A 22317-nucleotide genomic window follows, 5' to 3' on the forward strand; every position below is an offset into this window, starting at 1 on the left:
GGAGAGTAAAAGAGTTAAATCTCTGGTCTCTGGTTATACAGAGAAATTGACACAATATCTCAGCATACAGGGCCAGACCAATCAGCCACTCAGGAAGCAAAGCAGCAGTAAGTTTGTAGAGGGTAGAGTTGTAAGCCTTTTGCAACCTGTCCTGCATTCACAAAGGGTGCATCTGCACTGTAGAAATAATGCAGTTTGACACTGCCCCGCACACTTAGAACATCCGGGACTAATTTGTTGGAGGTCCCCAGATCTCACCTTGTGAGGACCTCTCAGAGGGCTTTTGCCATCGTTGCCCCATCCTTCTAGAATAAGCTCCCTGTAGAGCTCCGCTTCGCCGCCTCATTAGATTCTTTTAAAAAGAATTTAAAAACATACTTATTTCGGTTGGCCTTCTCAATTTAGTTAATTGTTTTTTCTCTGCCCCTTGTTTTCCTTTTTTGACCCCGGATTATTGTGATTTGATTGTTATTACCCTGGACATGTGTACTTTTTTCTGACTCCTGTTCCCATTTTACGTAGTAATATTTTAACTTTTATACTGTAATTGTTTTATTTTGTATTGTAACTGCTTTTATCCTCTGTAAGCCGCCTTGATCATCTTTTTGGAAAGGCGGGGTAAAAATTAAAAATATTATTATTATTATTATTATTATTATTATTATTATTATTATTATTATTATTATTATTTAAGTGCCCTAGCACCATACTGGCATTTGTAGTTTTGCTAGGTCTTTAGCCTTCTCTGCCAAAGAGTGCTGGTGCCTCACAAAACTACCAATCCCAGGATTATATAGAATGGAGACATGGCAGTTAAAGTGGTGTCAAACGGCATTATTTCTACAGTGTATGCACCTTGCTATTCTCAGGTTTTGTGGAGGATTCTGTCCCATTGACACTACTGAAGTCAGATTTAACTATCACTGTAGTCAACTTCTGTATGGAGTCTCAGATTAATTTGAAGAAGCCTGAGTTCTCACAGTATGGTTCCTTAGCCAGTTGTTTCTTCTGCACGTACTCAATTCGTTCTTTTTGGGAACTGATTCTAGCAATTTCTTGAATTTGCACTAAAACTCTTCTCAAGATTTTTTAAAAACTGGATTGTGGTTTGCTGAGGTGCTCCTACTGTCTGATTTTATCTCCTCTCTGATTTTTAAAATGTTTCTTAGAGTTAGTGTGCCATAGTGCAAAAGTGTTATTGCACTAATGCACTAGCACATTGTAACACCAAAAAATTAAAAGAGAGATGGGAGGAGAAAAGAATGATATTTTTGTGTTTCAATATGTCTCAGAATTAAAAAGAAACCCACTCAAAATTAGGAATAAAATGTTACAGTTTGTGCCAAGAATCACCAGAGAATAGTGAAGGATACAGAAACATTGTTCAGATTACACCATTACCTCCTGGCACTTTTTCCCTGTCTCAAGGAGCCCTATGTTAGATGAGAATTAGAATGAATATATACAATATCCTCCATTCTTTGAGAATACAGAAAAACATTTCCTGGCAGATGGGGAAATGGGGTGACGTTTGTAGTCCTGAATCCAGAGACATTTTTCATTGCCTCTGTTAGTAGGCCAGGTGTTAGCCCCCAAAAACCAGAGTCTCACAGAGAACAATATGTAATGGCATGCAATTACACATCATAATTATATTCAGTAACTGTTATGTACTTTTGCCTGAATCCAACAACTTCTGTCAACAGATTAAAATGTCAGATCCATATCTTCCCATTTCCTTTTTGGATCAAAAAGGAACCGTATCTGAAGGAACCTATATTTATTCTTAAGTGATTATGGCATTTGTGAGTTAAAGTTATCTAAGAGTCCACTTGAGATATGATGGCAAACAACTACGTGCAACACAGGCAGGGCAATAGATGGAAATAATGCAAGCCGCAGCTGTTGTCTTCAAGACCATATATAGGCTCTAGGTAACGGAAATAGAAACCAAGCATCTGAACTATGCCTGAACCACTCCTGTCTGGCAGAAGGAGGAAGGAGGAGAAAAGCACAAATGATTATCTTAGGAATACATTACACTGCTGTCCTAGTTTTACATTAATTAAACATCAGCATCAATAATAACTTGTTAATTGAATCACAGTTTGATATTCATGGTTTAAAGCTTTCACTATAGAAATATTTCTTTCTTTGTGTCAGAGTCTATTTTCCCCCTTTGAGTCATACCAATGAGTCAGAGGATGTGAAATTCTGTAACGAACCTTTTTCAAAGGCTGAGATTATAAGGATGCATTTCATTAATGGAAGCATAAATATTTCACTTTACCAATTTAGCATCACTAGGTAAGGATAAGGCATGAACATTTCTATATAAACAGGTCTCAGAAATGGAACTCCACATTTCACCAGGTATATAATCCATGTGATTAATTTTTTTAATGAATCAGTAAGAGCTTAAGGATATTAAAAATGTTTTAATGTGACTACCTCAGGAGTTCTTTAATAGAAAGAAGTATTAAACATGTTTTGAATATACAAATAAGAAAGGTGAGCTATAGCATTCTATCCACGTGGCTTCCTGAGTGTTTCTATTATGGCCTTATTCCTTTAAAGATTTCTCCCACATTCCTCACTTTCTTTTTCTCCTAAATTAAACATTTCACATGAATTCTTTTTCCCATTTGTATTTTCTGCCACATTTTAATTCTGTCTGTTACTGTCACCTCACACTCCTACCTAGCTATCTTATCTCTCTCATGTCCTTCAAATTCATTAACCTAAAGAACTGGGGAAATCTTATTCAATGGCCATGCCAGCTGGATAATTCTTGGAATAGTAGTCCAAAAAAGTAACTCTCTCAAGCTATGTAGCAGATACATCTAAAAGTGTCTATACTCGTTTTTTCTATCATGCTTTATTTTTGTCCTATGCTATTCCAAACCTTCACCCATTTCTTAAGATATATCTCACCCAACTAGAACTACCTGCTCAAAGTTTTATTTCTTTTTATTGATGTTTTTTAAAACTGATACTGAATTTGTGCAATTGTAAGTATGGGCTCAAACTCACCCCAAAACATGTTCATATAGTGTCCTAAAAGCAGGAGGTCATAGGTGTTTTAAACAGGACCATGACGGAGCCAGGCTCTTAAGTCTGTCAAGTAGCCAGGGATGCAGTCTTTGTCAGAACTTAAATTTAGCAAGATATATAGGTGAACAGTGCATAAATGCACATTAATAGAAATCCGTCTACACAGTTTTTAAAGGCACAAATAGGGAAGAAAGGGAAGTAAGACAATGCCTAAACGTGAGACAATATGAGACTTTGATCTGGAAAAATAACTGCATCTTAAACTAACTTTTATATAGATTTTGGTATGTGATCCAGAAGATTTCACAGAAGTAGGGCTACACGTGGCATTAACAATCATAAGAGACACAGCAAAAGCAATCAAAGAATATAATGCAAAGTCTGACTGAATCATGTCATCAAGACTTCAGGAAAACCCATTATTATAACCATAATCTGAATCTATTTACCAACAACAAAAGAAAAAGACAAAGTATCTGAAAGGTTCTGTGCTGGAGTCCAGGAAGAAACTGATCACACAACAAAACAGGACTTTGTGTTAATCATAGACGATTGGAACACAAAAGTAGGAAGCAGAGTACAGTCAAAGACAGTAGGAAAAAATTGGTCAAGGATCAAGGAATGAAGTAGGAGAGTGACAGATGGATTTCTACTAGGCCAACAGTCGGTTCATCACAAACACATTCTTACAGCAACGGTATACACGGACATCACTTGATGGCCAATATAGAAATCAGATAGATTACATGATTGGAAGCAGAAGATAGAGAAGCACCATTCTTGCTGTAAACATTAGGCTAGGACCACATTGTGGCATAGACCATGTACTAAGCATTAGAATAAAGCTAAAGAAGTATCAAGCATTAGAATAAAGCTAAAGAAGAACACTAAACCAACCACCATGGCAAAATACAACCTGGAGAACATCCCTGCAGAATTTAAATCTAATGTGAAAAATAGCTTTGCAATGCTAAGCTGACATGCCAACTGCACCCTTTCCTAGAACTGGAGGACCTAAAGATGGTGGTGCACATACTGGTAACCTCTAGTCTGGATTTCTGTGAAGTGCTCTATGTTGGACTACCTTTGTATCAAGTCTGGAAACTCCTGCTGATTTAGAATATAGCAGCCAGATTGATTACTGGTACATCCAGGAGTGATGGCATCACATTGATCTTAAAAGCACTCCATTGCCTGCCAATTAGTTTCTGGGCAAAGTACAAAGTGTTGGTTATTACCTTTAAAGCCCTATATGGTTTGGGTCCAGGTTATCTACAAGATTGCCTTCTCCCGTACAATGCACCCTGTACACTCAGGTCCTTTGGGAAATGTTTGCTCCAACCTGTCAGGGCTAGATTAGTAACAGTTTCCCAGAGAACCTTTTTATCTACTGCCCCTGGACTGTGGAATGACCTGGTAGAGGAGATACAACAGCTGAAGATGCTGACTGCATTTAAAACAGCATTAAAGATATATCTTTTCCATGAAACCTACCCAGTCAATTTTAAATCATGACTTTTTAATTTGTATATGTACTCTTTTAGGTGTATTTTAATGATTTTATAATATTGTATTTTAACTGTGGGTTTATGTTTTTTTTAACTGTGTTTGTATTTAACATGCTGTACTATATTATGACAAGAAATAATAATAATAATAATAATAATAATAATAATAATAATAATAAGTTTCTCTTTATCACTAACCTTCTTTAAAAAGTCAGAGTTCATAGGTAACAAATCCTGTAAATCCATCATATCTGGGAATGTTAACCCTGTAATTCCCTCATATCTGGGTATATAAACAGCATATTTCACTTCACTTTGCAAGGTAATATAAACAAAAGCCCCAAGCCCCCCTACTCACAGAATAAAAGAACTGGAAGGAATCTCACAAATCCTCTAAACTAAACTGCTCCAGTTATAGGACAGCTGTTTCTATGCCATCCCCACAAATGGTTATTTAGCCACTGCATAAAAACCTCTGAAGAAAGAGACTCCACAAACATATGAGGCAATCTGTTCCACCATAAAGAAAAACCTTTTACTGTCTAGAAGTTAGTCCAAATGATTAAGCAATATCCTCTTTCTAGTCATTTGAAGATTACAAAACCTTTTGCCCTACCTTACTTTGTCCCATCGTCCAAGTGACAGCCCTCCAAAACATCTAAAGATCATTTTTCCCTATTTCTTGTCTCTTATTTTATCTTGTCTTTATATGGCCTCATTGCCAATATTCATTTATTTACTGGATTTATATGCACCCTTTCCCCCAAAGTAGAATCTAAGGCAGCTCACAGATAAAATTCTTTTAAAATTTACCAATACAATTTTAAAAACAATTAAAATCATTTCACGGAAACAGTATAAAATTACAGTTTTAAAAAATAATAAAGTTTAAAACATAAATAAACACAATACTTACCCCAATAAGAAGCCTACCTGAGCGTAATCACATATTAAAAGCCTGATTAAACAAAATTGTCTTCGCCTGCCAGCAAAAGGGAAGCAGGTGGCCAACCTAGCCTCCTATGGAAGGGCATTACAGAGGGTGGGAGCAGCTACAGAAAAGGCTCTCTCTTTTGTCCTCACCAAGCAAGTCTGTGATAGTGGTGGGTGCCAAGCCTCTGCTGTCTTTCAGCTTCATCTCCAGACATGTAGCAATTTGCCAATATCCTGCTTAAATTTCAGTGTCTATAGCAACATACAATATTCCAGAACAGGACATATTACTCCAACAGCAATCTGATCAAAGCAAAATAGAATGCTACCATGACTCACTTGATTTGAACACAAAGGCCTGTTACAGACTGCCAAAATAAAGCTGCTTCGGGTCTCTTTGGAGGTATGCTATTTAAATGATGTATGGGTCCTAAGAGTCCAGAGGTCGCGCCAAAGCCACACTCCATTCCTAAGCACCGGAGTGCAGCTTTGGTGCAGCTTCCGGATTCTTAGGATGCATGCATCATTTAAATAGCATACCTCCAAAGAGACCTGAAGCAGCTTTATTTTGGCAGTCTGTAACAGGCCATAATATATTTATCTTAATGCAACCTAGGGCTGCATTGGCCATTTTAGTTTACTACATCACACAGATACTATATCACACACTACATCATTCATGTCTAGCTTATGATCTCCTAAAATCCCTAGATGTTACCATGTACCTACGCAATATGCAGACTTGATGTCATGTGGACGGTAAACCCCCATTAAATAAATAGTGTGCATGCATGGCGCAGCACGTGGGAGTGTGCCACCATTGAAATCAACGAGTCGTGAGGTCTTGAAGTATTTTTATTATGCGCGAGGTCCAGAATGGATCCCTCATGTAAATCGAGGGTCCACTGTATTTACATCTGGTGCTATCAAGATGCACTTGAATTTTCTTATGCCTAAATGCAGCACTATGTATCTATCTCTGTGGAGATTTTGGCCTTGTTCTCCATCCTATCAGTGGAAACATGAATCCTGTGCCTGCTCTCTAAGAGATTAGCTATCTTTCATAGGTTAGTGCCATTTCCAGACTTAATCAGCATCCTTTCTCCTTCATCCAAATCATTTATAATGATGTTGAAGAGCTGTGGGCCTGCCGCTTGCCACTCAGTTTTTCTCCCCAGGATGGTCAGAAGCCACTGATGAGGAGACTTTGAGTAGAGTGTCTGAAGTAGTTACAAATCCAGCTAACTGTGGAGAAGCTACACTACATATGATTAGCTTGGTACATAATGAACAACTACAACACAAAGCAATTAAAATCAACCTGTGTGTCCTTGTACTTTACTAAACTCTTAGTTACATACATTTCTTCTTTTGCTGCCTCTTATCATCACTGCTATGAAGCTAAGGGTGATATATGAGTACAGAGGATCAAGGAATTTTATTCAGCGTGTTATCAGTGATCCATTTTCTGTTAAATTATCAAAAGCATTTTCAAACTTCACTGAAAAGGTAATGGGCCTGCCTAAGCACTTAGTTTTCTTTGACAGTGGAAAGGAATTGTGCATTAATTATGCCTTGTCCATTCAAAGGATATGGACAGGAAACATAAAATGAAGATTAATATTCACGGGGAAAATCTATTATGCAAGATCATTTGAAAAACAAGGTCAATTGTTTTATTTTATATTTTGATGCTTTTATGAAACACATACACTCTCTTCTTCTCAATATGCATATAAGAGACATAAATACACAAGCTGGATAAGATTAGTTTTGTGTAGTAGTGAACCATTAAAGCACATTTAATGGGCTTTTTAAAAGAGATAATAATAGAAGCAATAAAATAAGTTCTCCAAAGCATCCATTCTGGTGCTGTCACTTTGCAACCCAGCCACTAGAAACATATTTTAAATCCCTAGATGCAGCAGGAGGCAAGACACCGCAACTTCTCTTGGATATGCTCTACCATTTCCAATGCCCTGATTCTTCCCCTGTTGGTGGCCTTGGAGCCCTAAGGTGCTTTCTGATTAAGCCTTTATCATGCCCTGCTTTATTTGCAGTGTTTTGTGGATATTGTGGGGATCTCAATTTAAATCTCACCAAAGGGGGCCACCAAACATGAGGTTTTCCACTCAGGCAGTCATCCCAGTGCCATCAACTGTGAGGATTCCTCTCAGGCAATGTGCGGGTCTTCACACTTAACCCACCAAATGTGAAGACTTCACAATTTCTCTGAAAATGCTCAGTGTGAGGGCTCTCCTTGACCCTCACCTCTGCTGCTTATAAGGATGTCTTCCTGTCCCCCTTGTGTGACATCAACTGTCTGGTCAGTCTAAATGCTCTCAAGGTTCTGATAGCCAAATGACAGAAAGTAGGTCTGAAACCTTATAGTATAATACGCATCCTATCCCCGATGGGATAAGGTCACCTTATGGGTTGCTATCAGGTGTTATCACACACCAAAACGCCACTGATGCCTCCAAGTGACTACAATCCAACCCCCAGCCATGCTTAGCTCACCAATTTGCAAGAACAGGAAGCTTCCATACTTCAAAATGGGCGAAGTGTGGCTGGGGAACAGACTGTAGTCACTCGGCAGCATCAGCAGCATTTTGGTGTATGATAACACCCAATAACAACCCATAAGGCAACCTTATCCTGTCAGGGATAGGACGCTTACTTTGTCTGTGCGATAATCTCCTTAGAGAAACAAATAGAAGCCTGGAGCCTTGAGACCTGATTCTTTGAAGTAGCAACGGACATTCCTTTCCTTGGGAATTTAGAATACAGCTACAACTGATAACATGTTTCTGAGAGATGGAAATAGATGAATTCAGTTTTGTCATGCATGAGCAAAAAAAACCCCACATATACGTGACGTAGTAAGCAAAGCTTGAGCAGCCAATCATGAGTTAGTGTCCATGCAGTGTCTACAAGCTTAAACTATGTTGTATGTAAAATGCAGTCTTCCAATCACAGTTTGCTCTGATGTCACAGATACAATTGTAAAACTGTGTAAGAATGCTATTCTCACCAGTATTGAAAGGACACGTGATTTCCTACTAAGCTGCGTGTACTCAATCTTGGAAGATTTGATAAAGTACCATAAAGAATTTCTCTCTCAGCATGTGAATTGGGACCCTGGCACACTGGGGACAAACCCTTGCTCTAAAGGGCCTGCCTGAGGATTAAGGTTAAATGGCTCCATGCCTGTAGATTTAATCACAGTATTAATCACAAGAGTTCCCTTCCCTTGTTCAATAAAAGTATCCAAAATTTGGCTACCAGTCCTGAAGACCACCAAAATCAAGACTCAATACATGCAAATAAACACCACTCAGGGTCAAGGGATTTCCCCACAGAAAATGGATTACTAGTTAAATAGATACACGTCCACCTCACATATCCGCCCACCCTGCAGCCTTGCCTTTTCAACAACAGACCAACACACAGATTAACATGTAAATCAGTTCCTCCCAACCAAGGGTCACACAAGTATATATATATAACCCACAAACTTCCATGCCACCATCTTCTGAAGATGCCAGCGACAGATGCAGGCCAAACCTCAAACCTCAGAAATAAATTCTTCTAGAACATGGCCACATAGCCCAGAAAACCCACAGAAAACTATGAGCACCAACAGTGAAAGCCTTTGACTTCACAGTATCCAAAGTATTCCCTGCAACTGATTTGCTTCATACATAGGCTTGCCATTTGTCCCAAAAAACTGGGGAAATCCCGGACTGAAGGATCTGAAAAAGGTCCCAACCAACTGGGCCAATTGAAGCAGCAGATCCCAGATTCCATGAGGCAGGATGAAACTAACAACAACAACAACTTAAAATGAAATAAAACAATGTTAAATGTCAACATGTGGTGTGTGTGTGTTTGGGGAGTTTTTTGTGGGTGTGTCAGTAAGCCTCCCAATCCATTCCTATATACTTTTGTCCCACTTTTGTGGGAGATAATTATGCCAAACCTATCTATAAATCCAGTAAATCAAGAACATGCCTGGTATACTGGCTTAAGCAATTGGCTACAACTCTGGAGTCCAGGGTTTGAATCACTGCTCAGCCATGGAAACCCATGGAGAATTCGCACTCTCAGACCCCTCAGTAGAAGGCAAGGGCAAACTCCCTTTGAACAAATTCTGCCACCCTATGATAAGTTCACCTTATGGTTGTCAAAAGTCAGAAATGACTTGAAGGCACACAACAACAAATCCAGGGGATGCCACTCTCTCTCTGACACAGAGATGCATACACATCTCTCGAGGCAATGGTTGTCTCCCAATTCACAGTGTAAATCTGATTTTCTAGTAGCTCTGACTAAGCAGAGAAAAAGCATAAAGCCAGTAAGCATGAATAAGTATAGGCAGGTGCCTATTACTACAAGCTGTGGCAATTCTTTATCATTTTAAGACTGAGGAATAATCTTTATGAAAAACAAAAATTTAAATGTACTTAGCAACAAAAAAAACTAAGCAGCTACTCCTTGAAATAGCTATGTTATCATCATAATAATTATAGGCTTACTTTCTTTGCGAACATCACGAAGTGCAGCATTAAGTTCATCCACAAATACAGGTGCCTCCTTAGCAATTTTCTCTCCTTTGTCCAGCAAGTTCCAGGTGGCTTCTTCAACGGAGGCAAGGATAATGCGGGCTCTTTTGGAACATCCTTTTTTCTTGCTTGAAGGGTTTTGAGGGCAATTCATTAATGTGGTGACCTAAATCAAAGAAGTTCAGTACCTTCAATTCTGTTAACAAATTCCAGTAAACAACAAAATAACAAACTCAGGAAACAGTTGTTATTAAAGCTCTTAAATCCATGTAATTGGGAGTACTGTATATGGTTTTTAATTTGAGGCAAGGAATTTTTAAAAGTAACAGTTGCACATCCAAATGGACATTCAGTCCTAATTTTGGACACTCAGGGGAGAAAAATGGACACACACAGTTTAGTCAAGTAGCCAAGATCACAAATTTAGATTGGAATCTACTGCAAACACTGACCAGATGTATGAAATTTCAGCAAAAATGAATACAGGCAGTAGAATATAGATGCACATTGCCCAATAATTCTATGGGAGTTTATAAACCTGTAGTCATTCTGGAAAACTTCTTAATAAAACCCCTCTCCTTGTACACTGTAATGTGGGGAGGGAAGTTTGCATATGGTTAGAATCCAGAGTTTGATTCCTAAAGAAAGGACCAGGCTCGAAAGTTTAATCTGCCAGAATATCATGCTTTCCTTGCCTGGAAATGCTGTTACATAATTTGATGTAATATGTGTTCACAATTATTTCTTTTATTTATTTATATCATGCCTTTTTTTTTCAGTACTAGGGCTCAAGGCGGCTTAGAAAAATTAACTAATAAAGCCAAAAGCATTTACAGAGTCATGAATAAAACATTAAAAGTTATTATTGAAATGCAATTAAATCCATAGAATTAAAACGATTTAAAAGAATGCTATTAATAGGCAACAAATCAGCACATTATTAAAAGTCCAACCAGTGAATCCCTAAAAGGCTGTTGGCCCCCCCCCCAAAAAAAAAAAAAAAGTTCTCACTAGCCAAAGGAGGAAGCTATCTGAGACTCCCTAAGGAAGGATCATTAAAGTTTGGGAGCAAGCATCAAGAAAGCTTTCTCCTATGTGCATAGCAAATGTGCCTGAGAAAGTGATGGAGCCAAGAGATGGGTGCTCTCTGTAGATCTTAGAGCCCAGCTGGCTTATATTAGAAGATATGGTCCTTCAAGAAGCCTGGACCTGAGGCTATTTACTCAGGAGGAGGGGAGACCTGCCTTCTAAATATGCTTAGAGCAAGAGTGAGCAAACTCCCAGGGTCCAGCGATCATTTTTAATCCCTCAGGACCCATTATAGATAGGCTTGCCATAACCCGGCTGCAACCGGGAACTTCCCGATTTTGGGGGCCTGGGGTCCCTCCCGGCACGGGTGCAGCCCCAAAACCGGGAGCTCCCCAGTTGCAGCCTGGGTTGCTGCGCCCCTGGCAGGCCTCGCTGCCTTTCTCCTCCACCTCGGGGAGGCAGGGAGGAAGAAAAGGGCAGCGAGGCCTGCCTGGGGCGCAGGAGGCGAAGCTGGAGGCAGTGCCTCCCTGCGCGCCTGCTCCACCCTCCTCCTCCGCCCCCTCTCCCCCAGGCCGCGCGGAGGAGGCGAAGGTGGAAGGAGGCAGCATCTCCTCCGCGCAGGGAGGAGGAGAGGAGGCGAGGAAGGTGGCGCGGGCGCGCGGGGAGGCGGGGATTCACCCGGGATTCCCCCCCAGCGAGGCCCTGGATGGGGCTCCGCGATCGCAGAGTCCTCCAGGCCTGGCTGGGGCTTGGAGGACGCTGCCTGCCAAGCCTCAGCAAGGCCCTGGATGGGGCTCCGCGATTGCGGAGTCCTCCAGGCCTGGCTGGGGCTTGGAGGATGCTTCCTCCCAAGCCCTAGCTAGGCCCTGGATGGGGCTCCGCGATCGCGGAGTCCTCCAGGCCTGGCTAGGGCTTGGAGGACGCTTCTTCCCAAGCCCTAGCTAGGCCCTGGATGGGGCTCCGCGATGTCGGAGTCCTCCAAGGCCTTGCTGGGGCTTGGGAGACGCTGTCACCCAGACCCCAGCGAGGCCTTGGACAAGGTTTAAAAATGTAGGACTTTTTTTTTAATTTCCTGGCCAGGAAACAAACAAACAAACAAAAGTCCTACATTTTTAAACCATGTCCTACATTTCTCCCGTTTTGGAGGTCCCCAGGGATGGCAACCCTAATTATAGACATCTCCTCATTCTGTAATACCCAAACCAGAAGCAGCTATAAGGCCAGTTCCAGTTCTGTAAAACTGTTTTGAGGGAGTGGGCAAAATAGTGCATAGTTGTATATGCTTTCACACTCATGTTCTGAGGGAGACCTGCTAATCTCAGAGGCTTCCAGGAGTGGAACCTCTCATAGTTTTCAACACTGGGTACAGGGTGTGCCCAGGACCCACAAAAATGAACAAGGAGCCACATGTAACTGACGGTCCATGTGATTTCCACCCTGACTTAGAGGGCCCAAAGAGATGTGATTTGATTTGGCATTGAAATCCAAGCCCACATATGCTCTGAGAAAATTGGGATGCAGAATTTGTAGCTGAGTGTGTGTGTGTGTGCGTGTATGTGCATGACTGAGGGACAGAGGGGGAGATATTGGGATAAGAAGAGGAAAAGGATGCAAATGAAGCAAGGAATATTTTCTTTTCATTCCTAACCCCAGGACAAACCATATGAAATCTTAAAACTGGCATTAGATTATTCAGTTTTGTTATTTTTTAAGTTTTTACTAAAACTATGGCAGTTGTTTTAATAACTTCATTAAGTTACTGTAACATGAAAAATAATAAATTGTTCCTCTTGGGGGGGGGGATGAGGGGCAATCGGGATTTTTAAAAACATTTTTTATAAGATGTGAATTCTAGAAGTGCCCTTTCCCCGCCTTCATAAATTTATTGGTGGGTGGCAGCTAGTAAAAATGTCTAGTTACATGTGTAAATGTATTTATATGACTGTATTTGCTCAGTTCTTTAAAGGTAACGTTTGCATACTCTCCAATATTTCAGAAGTCAAAACCGGGACACACGTGGCCAAGCAACAACAGAGTGTGGTTAAGACAGTAAAAGTTATTAATGAAGAAGAGCACACAAGCTAAAAGAGGAGGCAGCCCTTTGCTTTTGTCTGGGTCTACTAGGAAGGGAAAGATTATCCTCCTCTCCTCTTCTTTCCCCACTGCTGAGTTGATTGACTGCAAAATACTTTTGCACTTTGAACTCAATTTCTGGCAACTGAAGTAAACCGAGGACAACAAATCATTCACAGGGAAATCCCGTGAAATGTTTGCTGCTGGAGCATTCCTGGTTCTTCCCAGGATAAGTCCTGACTGAGCACAATGTGTGTGAAAATCTTTGCCACAATTGCGCGACTGTCCCAGGAAAAGGCCTTTTTAAACCCGTGATTTCCCCCCATGCGATAAAGTCCTAGGAGGAGACATAAAATCTGAGATATTTTAAAATTAGCTGATAAAGTGGGACAAAGATTAATCCGAACTCTCCCTGACAAATCAGGAAATGCTTTTGGTTCTGTTGAAATGTCACAATGGTATGTAATAGAGAATGCTTGCACTCATGAACCATGTGAATGAGAAAATGAGTAGCTGGTGTCAGACTGGATTTTTTTCTGCGGTGTGGATGCCACTTAAGAGATATAAGTGCAATTCCACTATGTCCTACATCCCATTCCAAGCTGTTTGGGGTCCAGAGGACTATTTATTTCTAAAACTGGAAGCAATTTCTGGTTTTGGGGGGGAAAGCCACTCCTGAACCTGAAATAAATAAAGGAAATATACTGAAATTCTTCTATTGTATGTGATTTCAGAGGATACAACATGGTGTGGGTTTTTTTAAATTTAAAATGGGGTTGTCCGGCTCACATGGGATGTGTGCAGCCCCCTAAGTCAGAGAGGACTCAATCCCTAAAAGGTCTAGAGGTTTCCAACCCCATCTTAAATAATGGTATGGATTATTCTTCTTGCGTCTTTTGACTTCCCAGACAAGAAAATTTCTGGACTTTTGTACATGAGCCCAAACTTAGCAGTTGTGAGAATTAATGCCTGCATCTTAGGACTCCTGATTCAATCCCTATTGCTCTGCCAATTCTCTGTTCCAGTGGCAGTAGAGTAAAATATTTATCAGTACTGCAGACGATAAATGATCATGTGTATAGTGCTTTTAACAGTAGGAAGGGTCAGAAGCAGTTCTAGCTTTTTAGTTTGGGACAAAGAAAACAAGAAGGCATAAATGGAACTAGGAATAGATGTGCATGGATAGCCGCAATAGAACTGTGAAGTTCACTAGGTATTTTTCTGTCAAAGATGAAGAGGGTAGGCCAATAACCTATCCATCCCTGCCTGGCTTTGCAGCCTTATTCTCTACAATTTCACTGCTATTGTCTTAAAGCTAATAAAAATCTTTCAGAGCCAGAAGGAACATGTCATATGAAACAAAACCAGTACAGAAGAAGTGAATGTCAGTGAAATTGGCTACTATCCATGCACATCTATCAAAAAGATAGAAAAATGGAAGTCAGAGACGGGTCTATCACTAAGTCACAGTAAAGTTTGGAGAAAGAAACTTTAAAAAATTACTTCAAGTTTAAAATAACAAACTGGAACAGAAAACTTGGTTAATCGTGGAAAATCTGTGTTTGGTTCAGGTTTTAATTCTAAAACTATCATGGGAACAATCAGCCAAAAAAATCTGTACCATAATTTCCACCAAGTTTAATGGGAATTGCACATCAGCTATTGAAGTGAAATTGTGAGAAAGATGTTACCTGAACATTGTTTGAAACCAGATTAAAAACAATGACCTATAGATGCATTCATACACTTACTAAGCAGGGCCAGTACAATCATTAGGCAAAGGAAGCTGGTTGCTGCATATAGCAGATAATAGCCTGCATCTTGTGAGTCCCAACTAGATTAGATCTCTTGAATCAGTTGTTGACTGGTGAATCAATACATGGGTGAATTCAATTTATTCAATAGGTCTACTCTAGTAGGATGTTGTGTTGGGGGCAGCAACAGCTGCATTCTGGCTATTTCCTTCCATTGGAGGATAAAACTGTGTTTGATCAAGTCTGCCCAAGTCAATTTTCTGCCTTCAGATGAGGAGGGCAATACTGTCTCATCACCAGTTCTGATATATCAATCAATCAACAATTTTTATGGCCATAAAAAGGTAACCTTTGACAAGGTTGTAAAGTCATGTCTGACCGCAGGGACGATGCTCATCTCTGTTCCTAAGCCAAAGATTCAGTGTTGTCAAAGACAACTCTGTGATCATGTGGCCAGCATGGCTGCACTGAATGCTGTTACCTTCCCAGCGAAGTGGTACCTATTTATCTACTTGCACCTCTACATACTTTCGAACTGCCAGGTTGGCAAAAGCTGGGACTAGTGCTGAGAGCTCACTCTGTCATGTGGTACTTGGGCCTCAGACTGCTGACCTGCCAATCTTGCAATCATCAGAGTCAGTGTCTTAACCTGGTGTGGGGAACCTTAACTGTTTCACTTGAGCTGACCAAGCCATCAGTGGAGCTGTTCTCTCTGGTCCTATTAACATTCAAAAGAGATGTTTCTCCTGTGGCTAGGTCAACAAGATGGCAATGTAATGCATGCATAATTACTGTCTAAACAAATGGCCACTTGAAAGGTAGCTCAACTCATTCCTGAGCTGAAAGAACTTCAGAGGTTGATGGTATAACTTATTCCTCTTTATTGCAAATGGAAAATATGCTGTTCAGGCCACAATTCATTTAATAAGTCAATAGTAACTTGTGTGTTGTTTGTTTGTTTATGGCATCTGTTTATCACATCTCAGCCCATTCGATCTGCCAAAGCAATGTACAATGGATAAAAGCATCTAAAATAGTGAGATATTTAGCCTTCTCTGCCACAGAGCTCTGGTGCTACACAAATCCCAAGATTCCATAGCATTGAGCCATGCCAATTAAAGCAGTGTCAAATGGCATTATTTCTGCAGTGAAAATTAAACCTGAACTCCAATTTAAAAATAGTTCTGAAATCACATACAATTTTAAAAACAGTTAAAAACAAAAATGCACACACTCTTAATTTTAAGGACAAAGGCCAATTGCAATAACACAGTTTTAGTTGATCTCCAGAAACTCAAAAGGGATGGAGCCAACCTGACTTTCTTTGGAAGGAAGTTTGAGTGTTAGAGTGCTGCTACAGAGAAAGCCCTGCCGTGTGTATTCATCAATTTCATGGAGTGGTCAAACATGCAACTCAGCCTCATCTGAGGATCTTAAGTTTTGGGCAGGCTCATATGAGAAGAGACATTATGGTACAAATTGTAGCACTTGTAAATACTACAACAAAACAACTTCTGAGGTATTTTTTTACTGACAGGCAAATGAAAAGAGGATTATTGGAACTGTATCTTGTAAACTGAATCATGTTCCTAGAGTACAGTTACAATGATAATATAAAAATGAAATTACTGGAGAAAAACATCTGTAGTCAGCTGAAAGAATTTACTACAAATAGGCATTGCTGTGAAAGATATCACACAGAATAAATGGAATAAGATGAGTGAAATATAACAGAGGGTACACATCCACGCAAGCTAGATTTACCTACATGCCAGGACATTTTAGATTCAAAATAATTCAGGTTTTTAAGTTAACACAGAGAAAAATATGTAGGAAGACTAAAGATTTATTAATACATTCCTCTATAACTTAGTGGCTTTATGGAGCAACTTGTCAATTATCACAGAGATTAAATTGTAATTTGAAGACTGTTGTATGTTAAAGTAATAAGTTAACATGGTACTGTAGAATATTCTGCTCTCTTCACAATGTGCAATGCACAATATAAAACAGTGAGCCAATGCTAACTCTAGGGACATATTGGCTTATAACCAGATGTGATTAAGAAAATGCTGAAACCCTGACTCTTAAAATTCTAATACAGCATTTTTTTTCATACCATTTTAGCTGATCTGTCTTGGTTGTAAAATCACAGTGTTATTAACAGTTTTATTTTTGTTTTTATATTTGCAAATTACATGAGGACATTTGCCAACTGGGCAGTATATAAGCATCTTAAATAAAGATCCTCACACACGACCCGTGATTTCTAGAAACGTGTTCTTGGAAAACCTTCTAGGGCAAGTTTTCAATACTGCAGAGGGCTACAAGGGCCAAAAAAAGAACAAAATAGCAATTCAGCTAAAGAAAGCAGTGGAATCTACATAAAGTACAGTACACCATTGGATGCAGAGCCCCCAAATTTTATTTCTTTGTTTCATCTGCCCAGCCCCAAAAATTGAAATGTGGTAAAGCAATCCCATTGTATACCCACCATGGCTACCATGAAGCACACATACACACCTTCTGCTGCAGACGGCCCTGGATGTCTTTCACTGTCCTATCCTGGCAACCTCCTTGCCTTTAGGCACTTGCACTGTGCTTATTGCTGACTACTGCTACTACTACTACTACTATAGAAAACACTGTAATGCAAGTTATCTCTTCTGCTTTAACTGTTTAACACATTTTTGTTGTTGTTGTTAACTGCCCTTAAGTCAATCCTGACTCATGACAACCCTGTGGATGCAACATCTCCAAGACTCCCTATTTTCCACAGTGTTGCTTAGGTCCTATAAATTTATACCCATAACCTCCTTAATAGAGTCCTTCCATCTAGCATGTAGTCTTCCTCTCTTTCTACATCCCTCCACTTTTCCTAGCATTATTGTCTTTTCCAATGTGTCATTGCTTCTCATGACGGGCCCAAAGTACAACAGCCTCAACTTTATCATCTGGGTCTCCAGGGAGGTTTCAGGGCTTGATCTGTTCTAGGACTCATTTGTTTGTTTTAGCTATCCATGTTATCCTCAGAAGTCTCCTCCAGCACCACATCTCAAATGAACTGATTTTGCTCCTACCCGCCTTCCTCTGTGTCCAGTTCCAAAACCATGAATGGTGATAGAAAAAACAATGGCTTGTATAATTCTAACTTTCGCACTCAGTTGGATATCTTTACATTTTAGGATCTTTCAAACAGACAGGCCAAAATAAAGCTGCTTTGGGTCACTTTCGAGGTATGCTGTTTAAATGATGCAGGCGTCCTAAGAAGCTAGAAGCAGTGCTAAAGCCACACTCCAGTCCTAAGGACTGGAGTGCAGTTTTGGTGCAGCTTCTGGCCTGTTAAGATGCATGTGTCATTTAAACAGCATACCTCCAAAGTGACCCGAAGCAGCTTTATTTTGGCCTGTCTGTTCGGGCCCATAGCTGCCCTCTCCATTCCTAATATTCTTATTTCTTGGCTGCAGTCCCCATTCTGATCAATGTTTTACCCAAGGAATGAGAACTCTTTTACTATTTCAATTTCCTTATTGTCTAGGTTGGATCTGTGTATATCTTCAGTGGTAATTATTTTTGTTTTCTTTATGTTGAACCTGCCTTTGCACTTTCTTCTTTGATCTTTCTTAGAAGTTGCTCCAGGTCTGTCATATTTTCTGCTAGTAGTATCATGTCACCTGCATATCCCAGATTATTGATATTCCTTCCTCCTATCTTCGCTTCTCCTTCTTCTGGGTCCAAGCACATAGTGGACGCATAACCATGATAGCTTCAGAGGTATGGCCATCCTTATTTCTATGAATAATGAAACAACTGCTTCCCAGAAAGGTAAAATCCAGACCCAGCTACCTCTCATCTCTCATAAATTCACATGTTTTATCCCTCTTTCCATAGCACAGGATGGAAGATGAGGGTCATCAAAATCCCATAGGGGTTGCACTGTGTGCATAAACGTTGATTTCCATTAAATTCATAATACATGAATATCAGCATGTTGTAGTTGTTTGAATGTTGGACTAGGACATCAGAAGACCTGGGCATGACCTTGGGCAAATCACCTTCTTTCAACCTCAAAAGACAACAAGGGGAGAAGAAGAAAAAATCTTGAACAAATTCTGTCAAGTACCCCCCCCCCAAAATTTGATTCACCTTAGGGTCATAATAAGTCAGAAATGACTTGAAGACACACAACAACAAATTATATTGTGAAGGTACACAACAACAGGCATATATGAGTTCTCAGATTGTTCAATGGAATGTGTATATATATATATATATATATATATAACCTCTTCATTCAGTATTTTGCATGTGACTTTTCTGAACTCATATAAAAATGTAGACAATCTCAAAATAAACTTCCCCATAAATCACTTTATACTTCTATAATATACTTTCTCTTTTCCCAATCTACCTGAATTATGAGGGGCTCCAGCAACTTCTCCACAGTACGTGTCTGAATCTGCAGGTTGTGTGAATCAATTTGCATGTGTGGTACACCTGCTGCCATTTTAACCTGTGGGCAAAAGAATAGTAATTTCTTAGGTAGCAATAAATCACAGGATTTCACAGAATTAAAGATGCATGCTTGCTCTAAGCAGTTTACAATTTCAACATCGACTGACAGGATGAGACAGCAAGGGAATTTTATGACAATAAAAAAAACAAAGCATGTGTATTATGATTCTGAAAAAATGGAACTGCACTTGTACATTGATTTGTTGATAGTACATTTCTATGATCCAATGGAATGAAACAGCAGCATATAGGATCAGGCTTACTAATGACAGTGGAAGACGTCAACTGGACCTAGCTCATTGGTGGAAGGAGACAAGCATTCAAGTTTCAAAAAATATATATTATTGAGCATACATGCAAATTATATATTAACTCTGGACTACATAAATAAATTGATTGATCAGTAGCAGGCATGTGCTATGCATTTGGATGAGCCCTGAATCCAGAACTGGGCTGGGCAATATGGAAATATTTTGAGATGTCCAAATCAAAGCTGGACTCAATGCAAATCTGAAGATTCCCATCTATTTAATTTGCAGGGATATAGAGTGTGTCTCCAAAAAATTATACAATTCTCCCAAGTCCTCTATATAGGGAGAGGAAAGTGGGAATATGGTTTTATGATGGCTAATGTAACCTCTAACCATACTGAATTATTTTACCACCACTCTTCGATCACTGTATATTGAGGGAGGGTTACTGCAATAATATATTGCAAGACTGACTCAGTATTCAACAGCTGGTAGTCTTTATTCTCAGCACAGGGGAATGTTATGTTGGGATTTCTTAGAAGTGGTGGGATGTAGCACTGGGTACATGCTTGGGAAATGTTCAAGCCCATCTGCCTCTGTCAACATACACTCCACATCCATCAGTAATCCCTGTCTGAATTGCACTTTCTGTGGCTGTACGTATTTCCATTCATCATAACTTCCTAATTCTTGCATCCTTCTGCAGTTTTGACAGCATTCTGTGGAATCATGGTTTTGTAATTTAAAGAAGGGTTTTGTCCTGGACTGCGGCCAGCACACCCAAACAACGCCGATAAGAATGGCTTAGCACAGCAATTGGAGGCAGTCCACAAACCTTGCAAGGAGTCCGAGTTAAAGAGCAAGCCAAAAGCCAGAGCCAAAGTCAGGAAAACAGAGGTCAGCGTAGTCAGTCCGGTCCAGGGTCAGGGCAGCAGAAGGCAGCAAGAGTCCAGTCCGTTCCAAGGTCAAGAGTCAAGGCAACACGGAGCCAGTGCAGGCAGCAATCACACCAATAAATAAACAATAAACTCTGGCATTGAATTGATGTCTCCCTGTTTCTTAAGTAAGGGAAACTCTCCCCCATCCCATGCCACCTGAGGCTGATTTACTAATTGCCTCTCTGCAGTCCTCCTGGATCTATGCCTGCAAGCACTCTCAGCCCTTCTTTGCTTAAAGGAGGGAACCTCCAGGCCTGGTTCCTCCCTAGAGTCACCACTAGGCTACTGTGCCACCAGAGGAATCCCATCAGCGCTAGGACTTGGCTGAGCCTCCTCCTCTGGGGCTGGGAGATCAGGGCTGGATTCTGGCAGAGCAGGATTAGCACCTGGTGTAGACTCAATTACCTCTTGCCCTGGAGCAGGATGAGCACCTGATGTAGCCTCAATTAGCTCTTGCTCTGGAGGAGCCCCATCCTCCTCCTCATCCTCCGAGACCTGCTCTTGACTGGCCATGACAGGTTTTTAGAATTGTCTGCCAGACCATTTAGTCCTTCACCAGACTACAAACCCAGGAATTACATTGGATGTAGGCATGTGATTTAATGTGGAATCAGTGTTGTAACTGTGCAAATTACATACTTTCCAAATTTTGAACATTTCCTTTCTTCCCAAAATCCTTTACCCATTCTTTGGAAATGTCAGGAGTTTCTTAACAAGGGCCACTCCTATTCTGTATGTCATTCTCAATATAATTTATCGTTATGCGCCTTCAAATCATTTCTGACTTATGGCGACCCTAAGGTGAACCTATCATCGGTTTTTCTAGGTAAGATTTGTTCAGAAGAAGATTTGCCATTGCCTTCCTATGATGCTGGTAGTGTTTATTTGTTTAAGATCTCCCAGTAGGCTTCCATGGTTGAGTGGGAATTCAAACCCTGGTCTCCCAGTGTCCCTGACCAATACTCAAATTATTATACCACACTGACATTCTCAATATAATAGTCACCCCAAATCATGAGGGATACATTGCCCTGTTTTAGTCTTTGAGGGATAAGTGTGCTCTAATCACTCTTATACAAAACTCCCTGCACCTCTTCTTCTGAAAGTTAAAGGTGTTAGTCCTCTCTAGAAGGGCAACTATTCCTCCAAATGCCAAGAAATAAAAAAAGTTATCAAGAGCTCCCTTAAGAAAAACAAAATTTAAAGGCACATAGCACCAACACATCTCCATCTGTCTGCTGATATTTGTATTATGGAGTTACTGACTGATTTATTGCATTCTGTAAATCACTACAGAGGTATTAGCATTTTAAAGACAGATGATATTAAATGCTTACCTTGGAGATTTGTTAAAACTATCATTTGGGAATTCAGATATTTCCCACAGGATGACAGAAGCATTACCTTAAGGCACAGCAACACTAACTGAATCATGGAAATTACTAAAATAAGCAAGAGATTAAGACTCCATCATTCCTCAGATAAATGCAAATAATGTTTAACTGCAACAATACCACGTTGAAAACAAATACTTATTTCCAAACTGCTCACCTAGTTAGGCTGCAATATAACAAGGTGAGTGTGTGAGTCATCATGTGCAGAAAAAATATATAATTTTGCATGTTGCAGATAGGACTACAATATACAAGCACTTTAAAGCTATGGTTTGAAATATAAGTTATGAGCGGCTTAAACTA

General features: G+C 40.0%; 2 protein-coding genes across 5 annotated transcripts in view; one reads left to right on the forward strand and one right to left on the reverse strand.

The window, feature by feature from the left end:
- CTNNA3 (catenin alpha 3) overlaps positions 1-22317 on the reverse strand; it is a 1027502-nt gene that overhangs the window by 1001497 nt on the left and 3688 nt on the right. For all 4 annotated transcript variants that reach the window (XM_042459353.1, XM_042459352.1, XM_042459355.1 and 1 more), the window contains exons 2-3: positions 19328-19429; positions 10034-10226 (exon numbers count right to left, since the gene is read on the reverse strand). In XM_042459353.1, coding sequence (XP_042315287.1) covers positions 10034-10226; positions 19328-19423 — 289 coding nt within the window. In that variant the 5' untranslated portion in view covers positions 19424-19429. The remainder of the gene's footprint in view (positions 1-10033; positions 10227-19327; positions 19430-22317) is intronic.
- The window catches only part of TET1 (tet methylcytosine dioxygenase 1), a 646721-nt gene that overhangs the window by 48670 nt on the left and 575734 nt on the right, over positions 1-22317 (forward strand). The window lies entirely within an intron of this gene.

The sequence above is a fragment of the Sceloporus undulatus genome, chromosome 3 (genome assembly GCF_019175285.1).
Source record: "Sceloporus undulatus isolate JIND9_A2432 ecotype Alabama chromosome 3, SceUnd_v1.1, whole genome shotgun sequence".
NCBI classification, from domain to species: Eukaryota; Metazoa; Chordata; class Lepidosauria; order Squamata; family Phrynosomatidae; genus Sceloporus; species Sceloporus undulatus.